The 15,276-nt window shown below is 41.6% G+C and overlaps 3 protein-coding genes across 6 annotated transcripts in view; 2 read left to right on the top strand and 1 right to left on the bottom strand.

Moving 5' to 3' along the window:
• The window catches only part of LOC116310808 (inactive rhomboid protein 2), a 36,422-nt gene extending 34,381 nt beyond the window's left edge, over positions 1-2,041 (top strand). Inside the window, exon 18 of the mRNA XM_031727723.2 lies at positions 1,766-2,041. Within this exon, the coding sequence (XP_031583583.1) occupies positions 1,766-1,927 (162 nt within the window). The 3' untranslated portion in view covers positions 1,928-2,041. The remainder of the gene's footprint in view (positions 1-1,765) is intronic.
• aanat1 (arylalkylamine N-acetyltransferase 1) lies at positions 1,177-6,024 on the bottom strand. The gene is made up of 4 exons (XM_031727731.2): positions 5,991-6,024; positions 3,511-5,706; positions 2,957-3,111; positions 1,177-2,246 (listed from the first exon to the last, which is right to left on the bottom strand). The coding sequence occupies exons 2-4, from the start codon at positions 3,656-3,658 to the stop codon at positions 1,941-1,943; spliced, it is 609 nt and encodes a 202-aa protein (XP_031583591.1). The 5' UTR covers positions 3,659-5,706; positions 5,991-6,024; the 3' UTR covers positions 1,177-1,940.
• Positions 6,015-15,276, top strand: part of ube2o (ubiquitin-conjugating enzyme E2O) — a 43,062-nt gene continuing 33,800 nt past the window's right edge. For all 4 annotated transcript variants that reach the window (XR_005613253.1, XM_039612918.1, XM_031727706.2 and 1 more), the window contains exon 1: positions 6,015-6,636. Coding sequence is in view for 3 of the 4 variants with exons in the window: in XM_039612918.1 (XP_039468852.1) it covers positions 6,202-6,636 (435 nt within the window). In the remaining variant the exon portion in view is untranslated. The remainder of the gene's footprint in view (positions 6,637-15,276) is intronic.

Genomic DNA, 15,276 nt, shown 5'->3' with positions numbered 1-15,276 from the left:
CTTCTTCTTCTTCTTCTTCTTCTTCTTCTTCTTCTTCTTCTTCTTCTTCTTCTTCTTTCTTCTTCTTCTTCTTCTTCTTCTTCTTCTTCTTCTTCTTCTTCTCTTCTTCTTCTTCTTCTTCTTCTTCTTCTTCTTCTTCTTCTTCTTCTTCTTCTTCTTCTTCTTCTTCTTCTTCTTCTTCTTCTTCTTCTTCTTCTTCTTCTTCTTCTTCTTCTTCTTCTTCACCTTCTTCTTCACCTCCTTCTTCTTCACCTTCACTGTGCCTTTTGACGTGTGCGCATGTGAATGTTTAACATGAAACACAACAAGCCACTTCCACCATCATGTCTGTATGCAGCAGCTGCACGGCCAGCTGCATGTGCATCGGGACCAAATAATGTCCCCTTTTTTTCCCTATTTATTGGAACAAAAAGGGAATGCTAAAATGAATTAGAGGAGATGTTCACGGTACTGTTATATGTGAAATTATGTGTATTGAAGCAACCATGTGAAAATAAATTACAGTCTGTCAACAGTACGTTTGTGTAGTTTGATTTCATGTTGTTTTCCCAAACCTGACTGCACTTACTCCCCAGTAATACACCCACCATATGATGAACTGCTGTAGATGTATGTGGAGAAAAGGAAGACTTACAGAGATTACTTGATTTTTATTTATTTATATATTAGTGCAGGGGGACGGTATTGGCCTGGCAAAGACTCCAATCGGGCCTGCAGGACAGCTTTGGAAAATGTGAAGGAGAGTGTACATTTTTGGACCTTTTTTAACTGTAATTTTTATACATTTTACATCTTTTTCTACTGATAGGCCTCTCCCAAAGCCATTTATACTACAACTAAGTAATCGATTAACAATTAAATAAGAAAAAGTTCCTGTTGTTTAAGATATCACAGGGATTAAATGTGTAGTTAAGTACCTTTACACTGACAGAAAGTGGAGTTTCAGTCGTCACTTGGTTGTATATGGCCTTTGTTGTAAAATGAGTTTGACATTTATTGAAGGCTGAAAGCTGCAGAGATGTTTCCTCAGCTGCTGTTTTCTTCAGTCAAGAACAAACTTTAAATGTCAGTTTTTCAGACACTGGTCCTCAGCAATCCCAGAAAAATGTAAAAATGAACATCCCCCTTCCATGTTCAGCAGTTATTAAAAATGTAAATAACATATGAAGACAGAGGTTAGAAAATAAAACCTTTATTAGAACAAAACAGTGTAAAAATTAGTTTGTCTTGATTTAAGACTCCGAGGCAAAAGTGGTGGCTGTCAATAAGAAAAAGTTGACGAGACCATAAAGAAGACAGACTTTTAAAGTGCCACACGTCCGATTTATAAACGGTCAGTCACAGGGTCACTGAAGTCTTAATATAAATTAAATGTTAATATTTAGCCTTGCTGTGATATCTCTCCTTTGTCATTTTAACTGTTGAAGGTGACTTTGTTTACTTTGGCATGTAGTTATAAAATTACTTTAGTGTCACATAATCAGTAATCTTCTACAGCTGTTACATATTAATGGAGAATTACTTAAGAAATTAGCTTTATTATTTAAACTTGTCCTCACTGTTTAAAAAAAGAAGACAAGAAGGAAATAAAGAAGGCAGCAGTTCTGTTGGATACAATTAATAAATGTCCAGCGTTTATCAAAATAAAGATTTGGGATTCTGTTTTTTGTGTAACTAACTCACTAAAATGCAAATCAAAGCTTACTTTCAGGACACTTTTGCAAACGGCTGCTTTTAGCATCTCTCTGTTTTTGGCTCTCTGCAGACTCAGGGTCAGAATTCACGCCTCACTTCCTGCCTAACAAACAGGCTTCACTCACAGACAGCGATGATCACAGACACTCACTGCACGGCTCATCACGTGCCCCCTGTTCCCCGTTTCTCAGGGGTCTTCACCTCCATTCACAGCTATAGAGAATCCACATAGAGTCTGTGTGTCTTCAGCAGCCACTGTTGCGCCGCATGAAGGCGTGACCCCTCACGGGGTAGAACATCTCTGTGAAGTTAAGGGGCCCCACTGTTATGTTGCTGGGGCCCAGCACTTTAAAGCCTGACTTCTGGTAGAAGGGGACGAGGAAGTCCTCACACATGAGCACGGCGCGGCGGACGTAGGGCAGGCAGCGGAGGTACTGCAGGTAACGCCACATCAGGATGGAGCCTTTTCCCTGCTGGCGGAAGGTCCGGTGGACGGCCAGGACATGGATGTGAACGGTGGTCCCGTGAGGCTTGTGGAGCGTAAGGGCGTCCTGGAGAGGAAGAGGACAGCTGTCAGAAGAAGTAAAACATCCTGCTGGGTACCCACAGAAATATCTAAAGCTTAAAAGACCCCCAAAAGCAATCTTTAATAATTAAAGCTAAATGAAGTGCTCAAGTTTAAATGACTGTGGTTTCATTAAAAATAATTTGATATTGGAGTTAAAATGACTTCAGCAGAATTCATCATCATAACTTTTAGTTAAAACAATAAAGTAAATATGAGAATTAAAAGATGGTGAATAAACTCTTGAATGATAATGATGATTGTATTTGGGATTAAAAGCTGCAGTTTGTTATTTCAAAAACTAAAATATTTTGAAAATATATCAGCTACATGTTGACTCCAGCCTGCAGTCCTCGAATATTAAATGTTTATAGCAAACACAGAGTCTTTCATTCTTGGTTGGATTCACATAACTGTGTCATCAAGAAGAAATTTAAGATTGATTTTTTTTTTTAATTGTTTCTGCTTTGTGGAAACTTAAAACTCGTACAGCTGTAGCCTTAAAAGAAATTGTCAGGCAGCTTCCATGATTATTGTTGTTCTCTCTTCGGCTGGCAAAAAACTCATCTGTCGGCAAGATTTATCACCATCCACTGAATTTTATGCACTTGAAGCGCCTCTTAATCTGTGTTGAATCTTTGCTCGACTCTCAACCGGAGATAAATCACTGTCCAGGTGTCTTCCGCTCCGTCTTACCGTGGTAAGCCTCTCCTGGTCCCACAGTGAACCGATGATAAAAGCCACCAGCCGTCCCTCCTCGAACCAGCCAAGAGACAGCTCAGGACACAGAGTGAGGAAGTGACGCACCTCGTCCAGGTGGAGAGGACACTCACCGGAGACAGAGATGAAAGCTGTGTGAGGAGGAGGAGGAGGAGGAGGAGGAGGAAGAAGATAAGGGTCACGGTTGCCACAATCAGACAGTTGTACTAGTTGTGCAGGATGTTAAAGCTGAGCGTGATGTTCCCAAATGTACTGACTGCCAAGCACAAGGAAAGTGTACAGGACAGTTAACTGAAGAGAATCTACCCGTGAATAACATCAGTGATGGCTCAGGTTTGTAGAGAGCTTTCTATTCAGTCGGAGAACATAAATAAAATCTGTGTTATTAGCTGAGAATCTCTCCCCGCAGTTTTCTTAAAAGACGCTTCGCGTGCGTAAATCAGCATAAATACGCGAGTCCTCTGAAGAAATTCAGGCAGTTATTTAAAAGCGCCATTGCTCTGTAACGTAAGTTCAAAGAGTCTGCTTACCTTCTCTTTCAATCTCGAACACACTGATGGCATCTTCCGGGCTGAGGGAGCGGAACTCGCTGGCCGGCAGCGTGTGGCGGCGGCCCTGAGGCACCGGAGAGCGCATGTGGAGAGGCTTCAGGAAAGGCACTGCGCTCACCACAGACATAGTCCTGATTATTCCCAGAAAGTTTCACAGGAAAGCTAAGAGTGCTGCGCTGACAATTTCTAGTCTGACTTCGTGTCAGTCTCTTTTTTAACAACGAGATGAATTGTCTGGGTGTCCGTGATCCGTGCGTAACGGTACCGTGAGAGCTGGCGCAGACTGAACGGAGAGTGGAGCGCTTCCAGTATTTATACCGTTTGTAATCCTGAAGTGAGCTGTATGGATAAACCCTTTACTCCCCGTGAGTAAACTGAACCATAAACATATTTACAGGCGGGATAAGCGTCATGCCTCCATCAGACCAACCGATTTGGATTTGCTGAGTTCCCAACACCAACAAAATGATTTTCTGGCTGGTTAATCATCAGAACGTCACTGATGATTAATGCTGTCACACTGGGGAGATTGCGTGTTTCTTAACTGGGCCATCTTAACGGCTCGACTTACCATTCTTCATTTATTTCTCTGAAGGAGACTTTAGTCTATCCATAGCCCCTTTGAGTTCACGATTTTTCCATGGGTTATTTATCCAGTTCTGTAAGAGGATTAGGCTACAGGATGTGTAGGAGCTTGTTTGTCACCTGGTGGGGGTTTAAGTAAGCTCCCTGAAGAATTTATCCTCTCCAAACAAACTTTTACCCTCACGAGATGAAATCATAAAATAATTTACTGCATTTTCTCACGTTTAGAGGGCATTTCCCATCAAATTAATGCAAACTGACACCAAGAGCAGGACATACAATGCTTAACAAATTTATTAGAACACCACCTAAATGTAAGGTTTATGCCACAGTTACACTAAATTAACAATACTGATGATTAGCAAAATCACTTTTATGTTTGTCTAATAGTAAATTCACCAGTGTGCTTATTTAATGCTAAAATATAATTATTGTTGTCATCCTTGAATTTACAAAAAAAAAAAAGCTTTTTATTAAGATAACAAATCAAACCTATTTATTTACAGTGCTGAACAGAAAAATTAGTTTCAGTGGTTCACTTTTGTGCTCATGTTTATATGTCAGGTGATGTAATAAACGTAATGGGGACACCTCCTTTTGTGACACTACACAGCTCTATCCCCACATTCTTCCTAAAAGACTAATTTTACATGTTGTTGTCTGCAAAACTGCAACTGTGCTGAAGATGTTGAGACAGTTGCAACAGTGCTGTTCAACAAAGTAAATATAAAGAATCTGTTATCTGTGTTTTCTCCTGTGTGTTTAGATATGAGACGGTTTCAAATATTGTTAATGCCGTGTTTTTTTCTGCACTCCCTAAAGGTTTCATCAGTTGTTTTAAATAGAAGTCTTACAAGAACCTGTGGGACAGTGGTATGGTGGTCATCACTGTTGCCTCACATCAAGAAGGTCCTGGGTTGAATCCAGACTCTGCAGGGTGTTTTTTTCCCCCTGTGTTTTTGTAGCTTCTTTTTGGATACAATGTCTTTGTCACAAAGACATGCCTGGGTTGGGTTATTTGGTGGCTGTAAGTGTGAATGGTTGTCTTTCTCTACATGTGAATCTTGTGATAAACTAGTGACCTGTTCAAAGTATTCCCTGCCTCTCACTCTGTCTGAGATAGGTAACCCTGGATCAGATAAGTAGAAGAGGATGGATGTGTTGAAGAAAGTGTCACCTTTTAATCTCCAGAATATTTCCTGCTTTTCAATCTTTGCAAATTTATAGACCTGTTCCTTTAAAAACAGATTAAACTGTCACGTATTCTATCTCCTGTAACACTAATGGGCTTTACTTTGTAAATGTCTTTGAGAACTTGGAAACTGAGAAGATTATCATAAAACCCCCACAAAAAACAAATCAAAAACAAAACAGATTTATCCTTAAAGCAAACAACTGATGTTTAATTATGAGGCACTGAAAGTTAATAAACTCACGTTACTTCAGATGTATTTGGGGTGGAAAGACGTTAAATAATAAATTAAAGGAAAACTTTCTTTTATTGTTAACTGAGCTGCATGTTTATTTGTATAGTGTTCACTGTGCAGCAATATTAAATAATTTAGGTAAGATCCACATAGGATCATGGATCTCATTTACACACACACACACACACACACACACACACACACACACACACACACACACACACAGAGAGAGAGAGATGTCTTTTTTTAACTATCGTGACTTAAGAAAATATAATTAAAAAGGAAACATAACTAAATATAATGAAATTTATAACAATAAATATTAGAAATTTACATCAGAAAACGAAATGTAACCATTAAAATATTGGCGTAAAATAAAAATGTACGCAGTTAGAGTAAGTTAGAGAGTCTCTCCCATCACCTGATTATAAATCATACTTTACGTACAGCCTGCGGTCTTTCTCGGTGGCTCCTGTTTCTGGCTCTCGGCACCCCTCAGTGGTGACAGCGGGTACTGCGTGATGACGCTGCCACACTGCGCTTCTTACGTAGCCTGCGTAGCTACGTAAACACGTGCGCTTCGCTGCTTCCAGGTTACAGTTTTTTTTATTCCACCGTCATCCTCGCGCTCCAGCATCACTCCCTGACAACAGCGGCGATGGCGGAGCCCGTAGCATCGGATGCAGCGACCAAGACAGACGCAGCAGCAGCGGCATCATCACCCACACCGGGCCTCTCTCCCGTAGCCAGCCCGGGCTCTGAGCCTCTTTCCATGGCTCTCTCCCCCACCGCGGACGGCTCACAGCGGCTTCTCTTCTCCCACGACCTGGTCTCCGGACGATATCGCGGCTCAGTCCGGTTTGGCCTCGTACGGATGATCCACGGCGAGGAGGATTTTAACTCGGACTCGGACCTCGACGATGGCGGAGGGAGAGGCGGAGACGGCGGCGGCGGTGGAGGAGGAGGCGGACGAGTACCGTGCGGTTCGGACACTGAGAGCGCCGTGGACACCCCAAGTCGGCCTCTCGGGAGGGGATTTGTCCGCGTCCAGTGGTACCCCGAAGGTGCAAAGCAGGACATCAGGGAGACAAAGGTACCACACAGCTGCTAACGTGCTCACTGTTTACCCCGGCAGTCGGTGGTTATCTCAGCCTGACGTCAGGACTGCTTTGTTTCACCTGCCTGTTGTGGTTTTTCGGAGAGGGGGTGATCGGTGGACTTGTTACCCAAGCAGTGATCAGCTTCACCTGATCCATCCGACTAAAACCTGCAGCCTAGCTCGCTAATTGGCTAGCATTCAAGCACACACGCTAGCTAGCAGTTTAGCTCGTAGCCTCATGTATCTCAGCTGGTCCCGACAGGCTGAGCAGGGTTGATCCACCTGACTGCAGCCAGCTCGCTGCTAGTACACCAAACACACACACACACACACACACACACACACACACACACACACACACACACAGACACCACTGACCGGACAGGTAGGGGCTTGCACAGGTCCTGTCAGGTGCACCTCCCTGCTTAGACACCTTACACCTATTGATTAGCTCATCCTTGACTCAGTGTAGATCCATAGCTGGGTGTGACCTGGCCTGAGACCAAGCTTTGTGTGTGATAGAAGATCTCTTATTATTATATAAATATACACATCTGAGTTAAGTCTGTTCCCAAGCACCGTGGTCAGACCAGGAGAACGAGGCTCTAATCGTTGCCTTGTCCTCTCTATCAGCTGCAGATGTCTTCCAGCTCAATCACAATTAATGAATTAGTTGAACAGCAGGGATTTAATTGGAATTTTTTAAATTTCTTTAGAGCTTTTTTTTTCATTTACTTTTCATTGTGTTTATTATCTAACTTCATTAGTTTAGAATATTGAAACCAAAATGGTGCTGCTTCTTTTGCATCATTGTGAGCATATTTTTGCATCTTTCTTGGCTGCTGGTCAGATATTTTAATATAATTAAATTTTGATAGTGCAGATGTGCTGCACTGAGAGTTTATAGTCTATGGCTGATCATTTCTAATGCTCCTCTGTAGCAGGGTTTTACATATCTAACACACTACTTACTTCCACCCAATTATCTGCTCGATCTACCTCCATGCCTTGAGGTTCTGTAGTGTCCTTTTAGTCATTTGAAACCAAATCTTGTTGATTACTGTGCTTTGTATTTTTTCTGTTGCTTCAAATGTCGGGAACGTTACCAAAGAAGATTTGAATTCTTTTTTTGCACAAGTTCTTTCACTATTTATTGATTGCTAAAACAGTTCTCTTTTAGGCTTCGGTCACACAGACCTAAGACCGGTTGGAGAGTGGTTGCTGGAGGTTGCTGTCTGTTGCAAACTGTATGCTGCACCAATAACCTCCTTGTGGTTGCTGCAGCCGCCCGTAGTTTCCATGGAAGGTGTCAACATGCCCGTATTTGCCAACAAACCATTGAGCGCTAGTGAAATTTGCGCCGCTCACCTTTAATGTAAGAGTTGTACCTTACTGCTGAAACCACCGTGTTTCAAAAGGCATAACTCTTTACTTTGAAGACAAACATTAGCTATTTCCACACAAGTGTTGCACTCTTCAGTTTCACAGCCACTTGGCTAATAAAGAAGTCAGTGTCTTCTCTGCAAACGACGAGTGACCACAGCAATCACAAAGAGCTTTTTAGTGCAGCACCCTGTCTGGGCATCAGTGCCTGGAGATTCGGTTAATTCATAGTTTCAGATCATCTTTAAGGACATTAAACCTAGTGTAAGTTATATTTTTTAATTTTTAATCAATTACATCACTCCTGATGATACAGGACTTTTTTTTTTCTTCGTTGGTGGTGGTTGGACATGATGAACCTGTATGTTTTTAAAAAAAATAAAATAAAAAATAAAAAATCAGCTGACATTGTTGATCAGTAGTTTGTTCATACTGCCAGTATGATCAACACTGGGGCGATTATGTGGAGTGCAACCAATATGAATCAATACCTTTTAACTGAGATATCAAGGTGATTGATTAAAATTCTGAAGGCTATTGAGTCTGAACTTAGAAGGTATGAAATATTGATTTAGACACCTGGACGCCATTCATTTATTTTGAAGTTTAAAGTCTGCATTTTTAAAGTAGACAGCAAATCTTTGCAAACCTCTGGCGATTTCTCTGAGTGGTAGCAGTCAGTCCAAATCAGACTGCAACTGCTTGCAGAAAGATTGCCACCCATCAGGTAGGATGAGCCCCCGGTTTGTAATATTCCCAAAGTATTTGTATTTAATGTATTTATTTAATGAAATATTGATATTTGGCATCCCGTATCGAAACAATATAACTGTGCAAAAATACACTGACACTATGCTGTATTGATTTTGATTTTTCTTTTTTCCTTTTTCTCACTCATAATAATTAACACAGAGTACCACACGAAAGCATGAATGCTGGTAACAGTGCCAGCCTCGTATGTAGACACTTAGATTTTAAGCTTTACAAAAATTGACCAGAGAAATCTAAATGAGCCGTAACACTTTGACTGTCTGGTGCAGTCAGCTTCTGCCTGTATTTGTCTAAGTGGCCACGCCCTGAACTCCAGTATCCTTTCTTCTTCTTTCGGCTGCTCCCTTTAAGGGTCACCACATCTGCATCCATCTCACTCTATCCCTCGCATCCTCTTCTGTCACATCAGCCCTCTGCATGTCCTCCTTCACTACATCCATGAACCTTCTCAACATCCTTTGTCATATATATTCACTATCCCTTCTCTGCACATGGTCCAACCATCTCTGCCCTGCCTCTCTAACTTTTTCTCCAAAACCGTAACCAGAGCTGTCCCTCTGATAGCCTTATTTCTTCTGAGCATCTTCAACTCTGCCACTTCCAGGCTGTCTTCCTTTTTTTTTCTCCTCCAAACCATATATCATACAGGTCTCACAGTCATCTTCGAAACCTTCCCTTTTGCTTTAGCCACTATTCTTCTGTCACAAATCACCTGTGACACTCGTCTCCACCCACTCCACCCTGCCTACATGCTCTTCTTCACCTCACTGTCCTTACTTCTGCTATTCAAATGGATGAATTACAAAAAATTCAGAGGTTAAAACCATTTTTCTTCTGGGCAGTTAACATGCTTTTTAATGCTGTAAATTCGAACATTTTAACATGGAAGTCTGTAGTGACTGGATTTTGGAGCAGCCTCGAGGAAAAGCAGTGTGGAGCGCTTCAGCATCAGACCTTGATTTCAGCCGAATCTGGACAGTACATATGTGATGTTGGTACAGATAGTCACTAACCTCTATCGGTGTAAACTACACTCTCAGCGTTTTAAAACCTCTTGTCAGTTTCAGTTCAGTTAGACATGTAAATTGTTGTGTACATCTTTGTGCAGTTTTACCATTTTACCACCAGATAATGAGGACATTTTAGCTGGTGCAGACTTTGCAAACCTGTTGTTCTGTGCATCCTCTAAGCTTCTCTGGGGTTCTCCTGGGCTTTGTGGAAAAGGGTCACGGAGTTTAAAGGAGGACAGGCCTGGAACAAGCTCACACAGACTCATTTCAGAGACAGGATGTGACCAGAAGAAGCCTATTTTAGGGCCCAGCGCTGCCTTGCTTTGTCTTTCCAGTTAAATGAGAAAAGTTCTGGTCTGAGTGTCATTCAGACCTCAGTCAGAACAAAGGCAGAACGACGCGCCCCTTAAACAATGACGCCGATGTTTACGCAGCACCATCTCCTCTGTGTTGATGTGCACATGTATGGGTTTCATTGTGTGTCGTATTCGTGATTTCTCCTGTGCTTGTCTGCACGCCCAGTCTCAGCAAGCTCATTTTGCATAAATCCCGAGAGTACGGTTTTACATCCTAATCAATAATTCATGATCACATCCTGCAGTATGCAAAGTTGCACATCTTCAAGGTGCTGTTTGCACAAAATTCCAACTTTTTTTTTTTTTTTCCTGCAGGCTGCACCTCATGTTCACTTCACGTTTTCTCTCAGGAGCCATCAGTGGAGGGAAAAGCGATGCTTAGACTTACTCTCGGGTTTCATAAAGCAGACATTTTCACAGCGAAATAGGATTTTGGACATTGCGACCATTATGTGCAAATTCTAAATGATACAAGGCGATTAGTCTAATGTAGTTTCTTTGTTGCTTCATTTTAGCGCATGAAAGTGAAACCGTTCAAAGTTATGTCTGAAATGCTAAACTCTCTGCTTGGACAACGAGGAAGCCTTGCAAAGATTTACAACATACACAAACGTAGTGTTGCCAGAAACAGTATGAGAATAAACAAAGTGGTCAGTTTAATGAAGATTTGTCAGCAGGCGTGGTGCCCCATCGAGCAGCCTCGTACGATACTGGTATTACTTTTGATATTAAAAAAAATATCACGGACAAGTGAGCTTATCTGCATGTTGCAGAATCTTTTAAAAACTACATTTGTGGGACAGCTGCCTCACCACACACCCTCCTGACTGACGTTATTGATTTTTAGTATAACGTACATTGAGGAAGGGACAATGAAAATGAAACGGCACGCTTGGTGAACATGCAACGTGTACGACATGTTCGGTGTTACTTTGTTTATTTAAAAATGCATCAGCGACATCAGTGTACATTCAAATACCCTGCTGTCTCACTGGCTTGAATTTCCCCTTTAGCAGTTTCACCCACATCAATTAGCTATTCGGTGAGGGGGGGGAGGAAAATAAAAGAAGTGATGTTTCCCTTTTATTTACCATAAGGCCCCATTTACACATGAAACTACAAAATAAAAAGAACAGACATATTTTATTTGTTATCTACTTAATTTATGGTCTGTTTCATTTCAGCTCACTGCATGACTTTACTGGATTTTGCAGCCATTTGCAGTTTCTCTCCTCTCCTCTGCTCTCTGTTTCACTGCATTTGTCACGAGCAGAATAAAGGAAGTAAAGATAACGGAACAATGAAAGCAGACGGCTGCGCTAAACATCTGAGAACATCCATGTTTACTTTGAAGCCTGCCTAATATCTAATATGGTGAAGGGTGGGGACAATATGAGAAGCTATGCTGCTGATGTTAAAGAGCTTGTCGCGGTCAGAGCGTTAGCAGCTCTCGACGCCAATAACTTTGAGTTGTTGTGCTATGTCAAGCCAATAAAACCATTTAATCGCACAAGAAAAACGACTGTTGTTATATGATTTCATTTATGATGACTTTTATGTGATTTGTCATTTTATGTATCACTCACGGATGTTAAATTACCGTATTTTTCGGACCATAAGGCGCACCAGATTATAAGGCGCATTAAGTGAAACAAAACGGTCAGATAAGTCAAACTTTACTAAACTCATTCTTCTTGCTTCCTCCACTTCCGTACCATTGATTAATAATGTTGAATTCTCTCGCAGCTGCTCTATTCCCATGTTGTTGCAGTATATTAATGACTAACCTCGTATTGTGGATGCATTATCTCAGTTGTTCTGCTGACTGAAGTTTACAGCATCCTGCCATGCGATTGCATTTGTCCCCAACCATTGGATCGAGTGGAAAAAAGTTAGCGTTCATCTTCCAGCTTCACTGCATTTGTTATGCTAACATAGCTGTGTCGCTGGCAATCACGTAGCACATCATTATATACCAGCTAGCCCAACTTCAGTAACCCTACAAACGTCACTGCTGTTTAGTTTTCTGTCTTCATTTATGTTGGAAGTGACAGCAGAGCTGTACGTTTTAAGTTTTTCAGAAATCTCTCAGTCAGAACATGGTATATCATGTTTAGGTGGAAACTAGCGAGCTAACTTCTAACTCGGTTAAATTTAATAAATTCTGTTTTCATGAACACCTGGATGTTAAACTTAATTGTTACACCTGGTAAAGCAGCAACGCTGATCATTTTATTAAAGATAAAAGAATTTAGACAGTTTTTAACTATCAAAGATGCGGCAGTGTTCGTTTGACTTTGGGACCTGAAGCGGACGGAGTTTTTTTGACCCAGATTACTCAGCGAGGCGGAAGACACAAACTCTACTGGCAATTACAGTTTTCGGTCTCCTGACCAAGCAAACAGAGCTGGGATGTTCAGGAACGCGCTTGAATCTGTCATGTCAACCTGAAAATCAGCAGGAAATTCCAACAAACTGCAGTCCAGCAGCTCTGGGAAATGTAAGCAATGGATGTGATGTATCCATTTTTCAAGAGCACCAACCAACCAAAACTTGTGCTTTGTGATATTTGGTGACTTTTACTTCAGGTAGGTGGAATTGTTCCCTCTGAGGAAGGAAATGGCATTTCCCTTTTCGTGGTGCTAAACTTCATACGATGGAGTCTGCTTCCACTTCCAGACAGCGTGCTGAACTTTTGTCGTGGGTCATTAATTAACATCAGCCCATCATGCTCAGACCAACCTCACTGAAATAGTGAATTACACTATTAGAAAGTGAATTTAAAAAAATAGAAATGTTGACTGGAAATGAGACATGCTGACAGTTTAGTCCCAGGTGGCTGTTATGGTAATGTGCAGGCTTTTTCTGTACCCTGGAAATGGTTTCATCCCACCTTCTGCTCTCAGAGCCAGTTAAATTGTCAGGGCTTTCTTGGCGTGCTGTCATATGATGAGCTCCCACTTTCGCTGCTCTGGCCCGTTACAATGCCCTCGAGTTAGCAGCATTATGCATTCATTAAGGTTCACTGCTCTGAATACAAATCAGATTGATCTGATTTGTGATTAATAAATTCCACTCGGCTGCTCGCAGTGCTTGACCCCACAGTGAAATGAGGAAATAAAACATTAACATTTGCTAAACCATTATCATTATGTTGCAATTGAAACAGGAAGTTGTGGATCAATAGATATAAATAAATCCCTGTGAATAGGGAGACTCCAGGTCTTACTGCATTTATTTTTGCCTTTCATTGTACTGGAAGGTTTTTATTTTTTTTGTTTTAAAGGCACTGCTGAGCAAGTTATTTAGGGAAGCTTTCTGCTTCTTGATGGTGCAAACCTTTTCTTTGGATTGTCCTTCAACTCAAAGTGCTCTCAAATTACTGAATAGTTTTGGTAGACTTGTGACTTGCACACAGAACCTTTTGGCAGCTGTAGCAGTCTGTCTGTGCAGGTTTCTTCTGTTTGGTCTACGGGAGGAACAGTTCTGCAATACGGGGCTCAAAGCTCATTGCAGACGTCTGCAGTGTTGTACCACAACTCCAATTTTCCTGTACCACAGTGGCCATGTGGTGCTGTTAAAACATTCCAGTCTGGTGAAACCTGGAATTTTGAAAAATCGTGCAGGTCCTGAGTGAATAGCAATTTTTAACAAAGTACATAAAAAGGAATAACTGTACATATCCCAACATACAGTACATTCAAGCATGTTTAGCATGGGTTCAAGCCTGATCATGTAGGGCTTAGTTTGTAATTAATAAAATTTAAAATTTTGGATCTCACTGGAAAAGATCTGCTGATCTGACTCCTGGTAGTTTATAGCAGGTTTGTGTTACGTCATACTAGTCGCTGGAAGGAAGAAAATGCAAATGTATAAGAGAAAGCATGGTTACATAAGCTATTTGTTTTTTGTTTTTTAAAATAAGATGACTATTTCTGATATTAGGAAATCAGGAACACCCCTACAAGGGCGGGGGTTATATTCACTGTATGCTATCCTTAGCATGGAAACAGTGATGTCAGCCATCAGTCCGTTTGTCTCTCAGGCTTATAGTTTAACAAATTCTTGTTTGAACAACAGGTTTATTGCTCTTGTTTGCAGCAGATGGGGGGGGAAAAATCCATCAAAATTTCAAGTGGGAGGAAGAGCTGAATGCTGTAACCGCATGGTGACTCCCATCTGTCAACCTGGCCCTCCACCCTGCCCCCATCCGTCCAGCTACACGAGTGTGGTCAACCCCCCCCAGCTGACCTGCACAATAGAAACATGTCTTTCCCGGGTGGGCTGACTGCTGATTTACACTCGGGCCACTGCACCACACGGTTTTCTTTCACCTCTTATCCATCTTCTGGTCATGATCACATAAATTGCTTTTAGTCCCATCGAGCCCTCGCCTCTTCAAAAGCATTTTAGCTGCAGCACTGCCGAGCACTTGAAGAGATCATCTTACTGCTGAAATGCGTCTAAAACACGAGGTCGGACTGTATTTTTATTTTTTTATTTCTGGTTCTTCTGTTAAACATGTGGAGGCTAAACAAAGTGACTGTAAATCGATCACTGAAGACAGTATTTCAAGAAATGCACTGAGTAATCTGACCGAGTAGAATAGGTGTGATTAGCTTTAGGGGTGGGAATTAGAGCGATGTAATGATACAAATGATACAAACACTCATTACATGGCAAGCAAGCAGTAATGTTTGTGGCTAAAAATGATGCCAGTGGTGGAGGTCCGAATGAGAGGGTCCATGTTCTAGTCTTTTCCACAGTTCCTACCACACGGCTGTACGAAGAGGCTTGAAATGTTATTCCTGGGGTGTGGCTGCTTTGACTGACAGGTCGATGGACAGGCTTTGTATGTTTGGCTTCACCTCTGCTTATTCAAGTTACCAAACTTCTGGTGCATTTTTAGCTCAGTGATCTAACAATAACATGGCTCGCATTCATAGACTGTATATAAAGGATGGCTCTAACTACAGGGTCTGAAAAGTGGAGATAATGCAAAGTCTCTTACATTTGCATCTTTCCTAAGCAGGCCAGCAGAGAACGACTCCTGTGGTTGCAGAAAGGGGTTTGTGTGGATGCCTCCGTGTTTGTTTCATACATGGCCGATAATG

Source organism: Oreochromis aureus, linkage group 6, assembly GCF_013358895.1.
Source record: "Oreochromis aureus strain Israel breed Guangdong linkage group 6, ZZ_aureus, whole genome shotgun sequence".
Taxonomy (NCBI): domain Eukaryota; kingdom Metazoa; phylum Chordata; class Actinopteri; order Cichliformes; family Cichlidae; genus Oreochromis; species Oreochromis aureus.
The sequence above is the reverse complement of the archived record's forward strand: the minus strand, read 5'-3'. Positions and strand labels throughout refer to the sequence as shown.

Bases quoted from the DNA above. Each gene is read 5' to 3' on its own strand.
- aanat1 (XM_031727731.2), bottom strand. From the start codon at position 3,658: ATGTCTGTGGTGAGCGCAGTGCCTTTCCTGAAGCCTCTCCACATGCGC. The intron at 3,112-3,510 runs GTAAGCAGACTC...CTCCTCACACAG, and splicing joins GTTCGAGATTGAAAGAGAAG to CTTTCATCTCTGTCTCCGGT. The intron at 2,247-2,956 runs GTAAGACGGAGC...CTTCCTCTCCAG, and splicing joins ACCAGGAGAGGCTTACCACG to GACGCCCTTACGCTCCACAA.